At 38.6% G+C, this 12,534-nt stretch overlaps 1 protein-coding gene across 2 annotated transcripts in view; it reads left to right on the top strand.

Annotated features, from left to right (window-relative positions):
- SYT1 (synaptotagmin 1) overlaps positions 1-8,172 on the top strand; it is a gene marked incomplete at both ends in the record, with an annotated part of 127,651 nt that extends 119,479 nt beyond the window's left edge. For both annotated transcript variants that reach the window (XM_084296743.1, XM_084296742.1), the window contains 2 exons: positions 2,999-3,132; positions 7,966-8,172. In XM_084296743.1, coding sequence (XP_084152869.1) covers positions 2,999-3,132; positions 7,966-8,172 — 341 coding nt within the window. The remainder of the gene's footprint in view (positions 1-2,998; positions 3,133-7,965) is intronic.
- Positions 8,173-12,534: the final 4,362 nt, after the last annotated feature.

Here is a 12,534-nt window from a genome sequence, read left to right as displayed (position 1 = left end):
ATAACTGGAAAGTTAATGGATTTAGGGCTAATGTGGTGAGGTATGGGAGGAGAGTGTAATTGAAGATAGTGCAGTGCTGGAGAGGAGTCAGATATTAGATGTAGAAGAATAAAGAGAGGAGAGAACTAGGTAAGACCAAGATACTTCAAGATACAGAAAGTAGATGTGCAATCTAATGTGGATAAACTCAGTTAAAATCTCCACTGGCCCTTTTGAATACTTGAGCTGGACACACCATTCTGATTTGCTGTGCTTTTGTGATGAGTATAGTTATTTAATACTTTCCCCTAAAACTAAAAAAGAAGGAACATAGTTTCAGTTAGGTGACTTTTTTAATTTTTATTTGGTTTGGCATGACAATTTCACCCTATGAAGAGAAAACCTGAAACTATTTTATCACATGGAATGTACATGCATGGTATGTACCCTTCTATACTCCATTTGGGACCTCTGCCACTGCACTATGAGGGCAACCTGGTACCACTTGAATCTTTCCCACTGAAAAACTGGCATTTGTCTGAGCCTAACTCAAATCCCTGGACAGACAAACATAAGGAACTGATTAGAAGATGAAAAAGAAACCACAAAACCTATCTTCTTTGCCTTCCTGTGGCCATGAGTTATCCAAGGTCAATTTTTGCTATAATAACAGCAGAAAGATAGAACATCTGTTAAAGTCAATAGAAGCAATCATTTAAAGTGAAGGTACATGTAGTCCCCAAATATTCACTTGCACTTCAATTCTAGGCTTAAAACGTTTCTTTCCAAAATATGCAATGTTTATCTAGATAGCAATGTATTTGTGTTGCTATATAAATCATTGCTATAGAGTTCCTTATAGGCATATGAATACTCATCAAGTCTGTGTATATTTTCTGTGTACAAACACAGGTCAATAAATGACTTTCTTACATGGACTATATTTATTTTAATAGAATTCTTCATTTCTAATCCCCTTAATAATAATGTATTACTGAACTGTTTAGCCTCCCAGCCCAGCCTAGTTACTCAAATTATATTTTAATAGCATTATATCTCATTTCCATATCATAACATGCTACCACTGGCTCCTTGACTACTGAAATTTCTTACTATATATTAGTTATAACTAAAACATCATTTGTGCATGTCAAAACAATTGTGCACTCAGCACAGAGCCTCAGCAAAAGTAATCAGGTAGACGAGCTTTTCTCAAGAATCAGCTAATGTTGAAGGAATCCAGGTCTGCCAGGTTTCCACCTTCAAAACACAGTATGCCGTGGTGTTGAACCCAGTACAAAAAAAAAAAAAAAAAAAAAAGAATTCTGATGTCTTTTTGCTAGCATTTCTGCTGTTCACATTTCTGCTCTGCCTTTATTCATACATTGTGCAGTCAAAAGGAACCCTTGCAATTCCCTATGTAGCCTAGAGCATAAAACTACCCAGATTTAATTTGTATTTGAACTCGTGTCATTTGAGGGAGAAGGAATCTTAACCCTCTGTGATAGAGAGTTCACCACAAACACCGAGAAGCTATTTCAGCTGTATCGGAAGCCTCATTCTATTTCTAAGCTAGAATTTGTATAATTTCTTCTCACAGCCATCGGATCTTATTATACCCTTGTCAGCTGACTTGAAGAGTCCACTATCAAATTATACTCCCTTCAGAGGTACTGTAGACTGTGACCAAGTCACTGCAGTAACTTAACTGTCCTGAACTCCTCAGTCTTCCACACTAAGGCACATTTCTAACAGCAGAATGCAATTACTCTCCTCAGATACTCCAAGCATGAACTTCATTGAAGTATGGTTTGCTCATAGTGGTAATATTTAATTTCAGTATTCATTTGCGGTTCTTCTGTGCCCCATCCTTTTCTCAGGAGAAGCCCTTTCCTGTGATAGCTTGCATTCAGGCTCTCAGTATTTGCCACACTTGACTTGTGGGTTGATGGGTGTTTTGTACAGCTCCTACCAACTCACTAGAGGGATGGCTTGCCTCAATTCCATCACAGTTCAGCTGCCTAAAGACAAAGGGATGCCTACCCAAATTTTGATGACTGTACCATACAGGTTGTTGAAAATGATGAGCTTGAGACTCTTCAAACGGTGCTTTATGGTAGGCTTAAACAAAAACACAAGCTCAGTGAAGGTATTGCTAATTAACACTGCCATGGAAGAACTGCTAGTTCATTCTCTAAATGGCTCTTGTAACAGATTAAAGACTGATAGCGCTGTTTTTTTAAGCAGGCAAAATTTCCATTGAAAGTATAATCACTGAGCTATCACTTCACGGCAATAACTTCAATGAGTTTTGCTTGTGTGAGGAATACCTGAATAGGTACTGAATCATTTCTGTTACTTAGCCACCAGAAGTCATACAAAATAACAATAGGATTTCAGTAGGGAGCAGCAAAACCGATTCATAATTTATGCTGATATGGCCTGAACCTTATTCTGGCTGCATGCAGCACTGAGATAGAGAAGTAGGCAAAGTGGGGCAAAGTCCCTTCCTGCCTCGTGCCCTGGCCGTGTGCTCTGCGCAGCTCCCCGGGGAGCTCAGGACAGGAAAACCCACAAAATATCACAAGGGAGTGAGGGGAGGAGTAGCCAGCCCCTAGCCCCATGCATATCCTGCCTGTATTCGGCAATGCTCAGAGCTCCATGGGAAACCCTCCTCACAGCACTAAGGCCCATTGCCAAGATGTGTTGGCAGTTAGTAAATAATGTTTCAGTAAAAATGTTTCTAGGACAATTAATGAACTGCAGAACAAAGTTAGGTGGGAATTTACTCCTCCTTTGTACTGTTAAGCAGACAGCGCAATAAATATTTTGCACCTTTTCCATTGGGAACACTTTGCAATTGTATAGGAGTTTTTCTACAGTGGAAACGAAGGCTGTTAAATTGCAAATTGCTTGTTGCTTTTTTTTTTTTATCAATTCTGGAATTTGTGGGATTAAAATCTGTAGAAAGTGCACTGAACTACCTTTCTTACCTCTACTTCTTCTCTTGATTACTTAGATCCCTATGTGAAAATCCATCTGATGCAGAATGGTAAGAGGCTGAAGAAGAAAAAGACCACAATTAAAAAGAATACTCTGAATCCCTACTACAATGAGTCTTTCAGCTTTGAAGTACCATTTGAGCAAATTCAGGTAATGTCAAACAGTGTTTTGTCTTCTCTCTGCATTTCATTTCTCAGCCCTTATAAATATTTAACAGGACTCGTGTTAATTATCACGTGTGCATGCCTTCATTAGCACCTAGGTGCCAGCACTGTGCTACATTAGATGAGTGTGACTGCTTCAAGAGGGAAATGATAAAATGCACAGTACTTATGAAGCTTTGATTCATCAGTGAGAAATGGATAACTGACATTTTATGTTAACAGAAATGGATTTTGAAAAAAAAAATCCACAGGGAGATAGAAAAAGAATGTGCCTGCAAAAAAAAAAAAAAAATGGGGATAGAAGAAAAGGCATGTAGAGTAATTTCCTCCAAATTATTTCAAACAATGCATCAATATCATTGACCATATTTGTGTTCCCTGCATTTTTAGGACCTGTTTGTTGAAAGCACTGTAGCATTGCTCTTTAGTAAAATGCATTTTGTAATCACTTTTTTTTTCCAGTTACCCACCAAACAATTAGAACTTTTTCAGTGGTTCCTACACCTCTTGGAAAATAGAGATTTGAGAATCTCATGGATCAGTTTGGTTCAGTCAGGTTCAGGGATCAGTCAGAATCTGGTTTCTTGTCAGCTCGGTGGAGCTCTAGTAGTTCTCTAGGTGCTGTTCCCAAGGATTTCAGTGGTTAAACCTAGGAGGCTCAGAAGCTAGCATGCTGAGCTGGAGGTTGCCTACACCAGCAGTGTCATCTTTCTTCAAGGACTCAGATAGCTACCTTTGAGCTACTGGAAGTCAAATCATCTCTTGCTCATGAGAGTGAGATTCAACTTTTTCTCAAGTTACCTAACATTTTTGCACAAGAGAGATGGTCTTCTTAGCCATCTCAGGAGACGTGTGGAAAACCTCACTGAGTTCAGCCCCCTCGCTAAATAAATTTAAACCTTGATCTTCAATGTCTTAAGCAAGTATTCTTGTCACCTGTGACTATGGCTTGTTTTGGGAGTGCAACACTCAGTATTTTTCATAAATAGCTAAGTATATGATTGACCACAGAGCATCAGTTTATCTGTTTGTTAGGTAGATCACTTGGAAAGGGCAAGATTGATCTCAGATCTGATCTCTGCAATGTAAGCCACATAATGGTAAGTTGGTACAGGCCAGCTACATTTTTGTTAAGCCTTACCCGCTAGTGTTAAGCTGTTTTTGTTCTTTTGCTCACTTGTTAGAGTGTTCATTGTCAGGAAAAGACGCAGTGGTTTAAATAACCTCAAAAGAGAAGAGAATTGCATGGTGGCATCCCACCCTCCCAGAGGGAACCTGGGACCATGCAGATGTTAAGCAAAATAACTTCTTTTCTGTATGGAGCTCAATATGGAAAGTCTACTCTGAGGGGCCCCCCAGGTTGAATGACAATAATTAAAACAGTCTTGGAATACATACTTTTGTGGGCTTTAAAATGAGTCTAGGTACAAGCTATGTACCTTGCTACACAAGGATTTAAATGGCATCAATGCCATTTAAATACCAACTGATGCCATTGTTGACGACAGCCAACAGACATTTACAGGGAAAACTGCAATGCAAATAGGGACATGCAGCCTCCTCTTGATTAGATGAAAGCCTGGTAAGGGTTTTAAGAATCTATATCTTGGGTTCTGATAGCAGTTGTACCGGAGAGAAGTCCAGCAGCTAGGGCCTACATTTCAACAAAAGCTGTGTGCTTGCCTTTTATTGACTTGGTACTGACAAAGGTAATAAAGCTAGACAAGATGAGGCACTGGGACTTGGATGCATGACTGTCCCTTTCAGGAGTTTCTTCATACCCCACAGCATGTACAGATGTCTATGGACTCTAGGAATCAAAAGTGAGAAATCCACTGGGGGCTAATTCCCGCTGATTTTAATGAAAGCTGGTCATTGTGCTTGTGAAAAATCTCATAACAAGCACTGAAGAGCCAGAGGCAAAAAAGATCAATCACATCGAGCCTCTCTGGAATGTCTTGATTTCTGAATAGGGACAGGACTGGGAAACCTGAATAGATACCTCCAAGTTATCATGATTACATGCCTCCAAGTTGGCATGATTACATTCCATGGGTACTTGGCCATTTTGTTTCTGATCCTGTCAGTTTTGTAAGGTGGACATAGACCTTTCATAAAGTGTTGTAGTTTAATTTTGCCACTTTTTTGATAAGTATATGAGAATAATTATGGCTATTTTCTTCAACATGTAGCCTCAATTTAAAATCTGTAATTATGGACTTCGATCATATATCAATGTATTTTGTAATTAGTTATAAAATAATATATTTACAAATGATTTCAATATAGTTACTGTAGTAATTTCATCATTAGAAAAACACATTTTAAATGCTATTTAGACTTAGTACAGTAAGAATTATTTTGGATAAGTCATGTAAAAGTCATTAAGAGACTTTCAGAGACATAAAATATAATGGTTATATAAGTTTTGTGATCATCAGAGAGCAAAGAGCTGATGGAGGGAAAGTAGCTGAATAGCAGCACATCTATGTAATTTAAAATGGGCCAAACAATTTAATAGCAAATGTGGCCTTTGACTCTTAAGTGAAATAAGTGTGTAAGAAAGTGGGATCTTGAAAGACAATATAAGAATACCACTGGGAAGTCAAACCCTGTTGTTACAGGGAAATCAAGCACGTGTTTTACCACTTTTGAGACAGACCGTATCTGTAAGTAGCAAAGTCTACAGGCACTTTTACTCCAGAGAATGCCTAATCATGCCAAGGAAACTACTAATCCAAATGTGTATTAGCAGAGGTAGTGCTTTCTACTAGCACCTGTTGGTTTTTTGCAGTGCAGCTGTTCCTTTAATATAAAGTACAAAAGCACAGAGATGCTTACATTTCTCTGTAGGTTTAAATCAGAGACCATGAAGTGAAAATCATCCCAGCGTTAACCATCTGAGCTAGCTGCTCTTGCATCTTTATAGATCCAGAAGGAAAAAAAAAAAAAGTGTCTTTTGTTTACAATGCTCACTGTTGCATTATGATTAACAACAACAACAACAAAATCCAATAGCAACTTGCTCCCAAGCTTCTAGGTACAGCAGGCAACTTTTTTTTTATGCTGTAAAATGATACTCGTGTCTACTTTTTATATCTGTGATTGTATCATGCATCTAAAACATAAATGTCCATTTGGGGAGGTACCATCAACATTAGAGTGAGTATATTGCAAACAGCAACACTGAAACATCATTTTGGCATCTAGAAATACTTGCTTCAGGATATTGTCATATATCATGAGTGCTCTGGGTAGAGAGAGTCTTGAGTTTGATGTACAGTTTTGTCATCAGCAACCATATAAATACTTTAGTGCCTGTTGGAGTCATTTCTTTCTCTGGATCAGAGAACTGCAGAATCTTGTAAGTGAATGGACTCCATAAAATAGACATGAGTCTCGTCTTCCAGATATGCTTAAGCGTCAGTTATTTTTAAAAGATAAATCCAATTACAAACAAAAAAAAAAATTAATCATGCTAGTAAGAAATCTAGATTGTACTCATATTTAAATTTAAAAAATTTATGATTGAGAATAAAAGATTTTTCTGGAAGAAATGTGTTTCTGTGCATTTCTTCCTCCAGTTCAGAAAGCTCACATTGGCATAAGGAGCTGTGTGTTTATCATGGGATGGAAAGAAGTCAGGAAAAGAATTGTATGTACATCTTTAAAAGAAAGTCCCCGAGGAGAAGCATTTATAGTTAAGTAAAATCAGCCCAAGGCTGTTTCTCGTTTTAGATGCTGTTGAAAAACACCACTCCACTGAAGGAGTAGTTGTTTGTGCTGCTTCGACAAATATTAATGACCTGATGGAGAGGAATGCATGCGTGTGCACGCAAATGCATACGCAAATGCCTGGCTTGAACACCACCTCTCAATGTGCCCAGTCCAAGTGAACAAAAAATGGTCTCTGAGCTCTGACAGATGAGCTCCCGCATATTTTGTGGGCAGTCTGACCCTGTTTGCCAGAGGTTACCATTCCTGCAGCAGAAGTGGCACCCCAGCACCCACCGGCTTAGCCATAGGCCAGACTTTACTGTGCCTGGCAGCACCACTATGTCAGAGCCCTCAGACACAGCAGCTTGTCCTTCTTTCCAGCTCCCCTGAGTAAACAGCCTAATTTCCTGACTCCTTTTATAATGTATATAAATATATACTATACACAGTACATACGCATACTTATGATTGTGCATGCACACAAATATGTATTTATCTATATAGCAACTGTAAGGGCTATCTTTTGAATTTCCCTGAAAGCATGCTAGCACGCTAGATAGATGGTACACAATTGCTCTGAAGTATAAAAGCAAAAAAAAAAACAAAACAAAACAAACAAACAAAACAAACAAACAAACAAAAAAACAAACAAAAAAAAAAACAGAATATAGTACATAGAATATAGTAACTGCTAAGTTTAACTTACTTACTTAAACAATAATGATGTGTTAAATTGAGCTACTTTTGAATTAGCTTAGCTTAAGACTTTTAGCTCTACAGATTTCTAGCAGCCTGATTCCTCAATAACAACAGCTACAAAATCTATACATTGCTAATCTGTTAAAGGAGAAATGCAACCATGTGAAGCTCTGTGATGCAAGGGTGTGAATTTCAAGTTAATGTGGAGGTTATGAACCTAAATACATTTGGAAGGCTGACAAGAAGCAACGACAAGAGTTTGAATTTGCTTATGGCTGGGGGAACATGCACTTGCCCACTTCTCATCCATGGAGTCTCAATTGTTTGTGTCCATGCCGAGATTCATCCCTGCCTGCCTTCCCCTTCCTGTCATTCTCACTGGTCTTTTTCTGTCTCCTTGTAGAAAGTGCAAATTGTTGTGACTGTTTTGGACTATGACAAGATTGGCAAGAACGATGCCATCGGGAAAGTCTTTGTGGGCTACAACAGCACTGGAGCGGAGCTGCGGCATTGGTCAGACATGTTGGCCAACCCCAGGCGGCCCATTGCACAGTGGCACACCTTGCAGCCCGAGGAGGAGGTAGATGCCATGCTGGCAGTCAAGAAGTAAATTAAATTAAATTACATTAAATTATGAAGAAGAAGAAGCCTTTCTGCATTTGCCCACATAGTGCTCTTTAGCCAGTATCTGTAAATACCTCAGTAATATGGGTCCTTTCATTTCCAGCCATGTGTTCCTGACACAGATCAGTTGTACTTTTAAATTCCTGTTTTAATTTGCACAACTTTAAATGTAGAGAGCCTTCTAATGGCGCTTCATTTCACCACTGCCCCCCCAGATCTACTCTTCTTTTAAGCAATATGATGTGTAGATAGAGCATGACAGAAATTATTTATTGTATCACACAGTTGTATATATACACCAGTATGCTGAGAATTTATTTCTAGTTTGTGTATTTGTATGTTGTAAGCGTTTCCTAATCTGTGTATATCTAGATGTTTTTAATAAGATGTTCTATTTTAAATTATGTAAATTGACTGAGATATAGGAGAGCTGATACTATATTATAGGGTAACTATTGTATCGTCTGCATTCCAGAAAAAAAAATTCCAACTTGTAAGGCACTAGTAGTGTTACACTGACATCTTAAAGGACAACTTAAATCTGAGCTTTCAACTGGACCATTCTAATAACACGCTATGCGTAATCTTGGAGGGGCACATCCAATTCGGTAGACCTTTCACAGGCAACTTAGCATGATCTGAGCAGCTCCATGGCTGACCTCAAGGAGATGTAGCCAGAAGCCAGGATATCATTTTTTTGTATATATTCCAAAGCAAACACATAACAGACTGAAATGGCTTTCAATTGAAAGTCAAGGAAGCAGTTCCATAGGAGGCAATGATTTCATCTAACATACAAAGTAAGAACATTGCAGAGGTTGTGCAGGGAGGGGGGGAAGGGAGGGGGGAGATGCAGCAGTCGTGAAATGCTGCTATGAAAACAAGAGTAGCTCTCCGTTATCACCTTTATACAAAATTTGCATACTGTGAATTCCATCCACAATTTCACATTATAATGAGTTTGCACATTAGACTTTGTAACAAAATATTTTATTATACTAACTCAGATTAGAAGGAATGCAGAATATTTTTTAGACACAGCCGTGTGAGTTTATTATACAAAATAGTTTCATGGTAAACAGACAGTATTGTAATCCCATCAGAAGATGACAAAATTTAGCCATAGTTCTAAATGCACTTCAAAGTAAGCCAAAAGAGAACAGCTAGTGACCTTTTATATACTATTTATACTTAAGTTTTAATTTGTCCTTTAAAAAATAAAAAGTGAAAACAAAGAACAAGTTCTAGAAAACTGAAGCAACCTCTTCTGTATACTAGATGCTCGTTTCAGGAGGAGTTTTTAAATGTTTTCAATGTTATTATGTAGTAAATGGCACTATTATGAAGCTATTAGTCATTCCATAAGAGTCTTGAAAGACTGCTCTGTGTATCACTGTGACTGCCGTGTGTGCTTAGAAATGTAGTTTTCTCAGTGGATAGCAATCAATTTATTCCGTAGTGATATTGTAATAATACTGCCATTCCCTTCTACTGCACTGCCGAAGGAATGCATAGCACAAGCAGTTCTAGTCATTACGGACCAATTTAGAACTGGAGAGCTATGCAGGGGACAAGGAGGCTATATTGAATGGGTTGACCACGCAGCATTTTGTCAAGCCCTGTGCAATATTCCACATTTCCAACCTCCTTCTCCCTCGCCCCCTGCCGCTTTACTGTAGATAATCATCTTACAGCTAGCCAGCATGTCATCTCAGCTTGTACCATCTCATCAAGTCAGTTAGGGCATCACTTCTATCTCATGTACCGTCCTTTGAGACCTCTTGCTTATCTTTCCAAGCTGTGAATATATTTATAATGCTTTGAGAAGTTCATTATTTTCAGCCATGCAAACTACCCCAGAAATGCGGAAATGCTATACCTTTTGGAGGGAGGCATGAGACATTAATCAGTGATGTTCTTCTCAATAGTATCTAAAAGAAAATATTGTAAAAAAAAGAAAAAGAAAAAAAGAAAAAAAAAAAGAATGCAATCAGGGAACTGTGTGCTGAAAACGAAATTCTTCACCCTCCCTCAAGCTCTGCTTCTGAGAGAGGTGTGACAGTCTGAGAGGTCAGTGCAGTGACAGCCAAGCTCCAACATTTTTAGTGCATGTGGAGGGCAAGAGAAGCAGCAAAGAAGTGGGAGGAGACTAAAAATCTGGATCTCTCCCCACCTCCAAAAGTAAGAATAGCAAGACCTATTTTCTTTCTTTTTTACATGAAACATGGAAAAAACACAAGTGAGACATTTTCTGATAGAAACAGGCGCATACATGCAAAGCATCAAGCTGGAATACTTAAAAATCTTGATCTTGAGGACCAAACCCTACCAAAGAGGAGAACTAGACAGTCAGCTTTCCAGTGTAACAGCAGATACTCAGCTTCATGGTCTTCAGCTTTCAGTTGTTCATTCAGGATAGCTGCAGGTTCAAACTGCCAGAACTGATTCATTGTGTTAAGGTATTCTTAATGCTTTCTCTTCCTACACTGCCAGACTGAATGTCACCGTAGAATTGGTTTGTAAGGTACTATGATTCTCAGAGACTGAACCTGCTATATGACCAAGATGACATTTTCATCCTCAAAGAAGCCACATGTACCTTTCTGACAAAGCTGTGTGAAGTATTAGAATCTGATGCTGTAGAAAGATCCTAGTTGCCTTTGTGTATATTTACTGCCTGCTTGAGTGTTTCTCTGTGTGGGTTTTCTCTGTATCTTGTAGAAATGTTTGGGGTGTTTTATCCTGCCATATCGCTCGTGGCCCGCGAGCTGACAACTTTAGCCGTATTTTACCTTCATTTTTGATGAGGTGGTTTATATTTTGTTTCACTTTGTGTAGTGACTTCCCACAGTAGAGTTTTCCAATTGTCGTTAAAATAACATACATATTACACAGATATTCAATAAAAATGTTTTATTTCCTGTTGATGTTTCAGTGTTTCTCTTTTGATCTAAAATTTTAGAAAAGACATTTCACTCTTGGACCTTAGCACAATCATAAACTTGGAAGTATCACAAGTGCAGTGGCACAGTGCCTTTAGAGGGGCTGTGAAAACTGCTTTCCACTGCAATGGCCCAGCCAGCAGTTCTCCAGGAGGTGAATTCTCTGTCTCTATTGTAAATGAAAGACTACTACCCTGTTTTCCCAAGAAGTCTGATTATTTGTAACCAAAAACATCATTTCCTATCAAAACATAGATCACCTTCTATGCCGTGACCAGAACACCAAGTAGTTATCTCTGCAGTAAGTACTCCTCCAGCCAGTTGTGATTAGAGAGTTGTTTGTTTGGAGAGAGATGGTATGTTTTAACTTACATCCAAGAGCTACTTCTAATGCTGACCTTAAAGTCATGTCTCTTGTAGAGTAAAGATCAGTAAATAAGAGATAAAAAAATTACATGGGAAAAAAAAAAAAAAAAAACATATGTGAAGAAGTGAATCCACAGATGAAAAATGATTGAAAAGCACTGTGGTATAAAACAACTGAAGTTCCTGAGCCTACCAAGAGAAACAGTTCAAAAACAAACAAAAAATCTGTAGCTCTGTTTGTTTTATGTAACATGCAACATTTTTCACAGCAATCATCTCTACCTTTGCCTTTTCCTCTACCTCAGAAGAAGTATTATCATTCCTGTCAGGAACCACACTGTGGTAATTACTGATATGCATCATTTTAACCATACTTCATCTGCCATTGCCTGCATGAGGCCTTACTAAGAGCTGGAGCACATTGCAGGCATTTTCATAGTTGACCTTTTTCCCTATTCCCACTGCTCAGAAATTGTTCTTTTCTCCCAGATGTTTGTTTGTTTGTTTTTCAGTCTAGGGTCAATGAGCACCAGACAGACCCATGCCACTTCAGTTGTCAGCAAGTGAGAGCAGGCTGACGTCTTCTGGTGGGCCTGGTGGGTTCGCCAGTGTTACTCTTCCAGATTGTCAATGGTTGGGGTCATCGTCTGTGGCTTGTCTGCATGAGACGCTGCCTGTTGGTCTACAGGAGCTGAGGTAATGCTCTTATAGTTCAGTGCAGTTCTCCAGAGATACAGGCAGGTACCACGTTATGAAGGTATGAGATGCTGCTGCTCCTTTCCTCAACATCTAAGCTGTTGCATCCTCAGACCAAGCATGTGCTTACCTAAGAGCATCACTTTGCTTAAGAGCAGACTGAAATCTATAAAAGTCGATAAAAATACTTTTGATCCAGGCTCTATATCTAACACACATTTTGGCTGATCTTGAGAATACCAAAACACTTTGTCAATCAAAAGCAGTTCTTCCAACAGGGCTAATCAGTTAAAGCCAGTTATTACAACTAATGTAAGGAAAAATGCTTCATATAATAGCTGTTA

This window comes from Netta rufina (assembly GCF_964035555.1).
Source record: "Netta rufina genome assembly, chromosome: 1".
NCBI lineage: Eukaryota > Metazoa > Chordata > Aves > Anseriformes > Anatidae > Netta > Netta rufina.
Note: the sequence above shows the minus strand (reverse complement) of the source record. Positions and strands in the feature narration are given on the sequence as shown.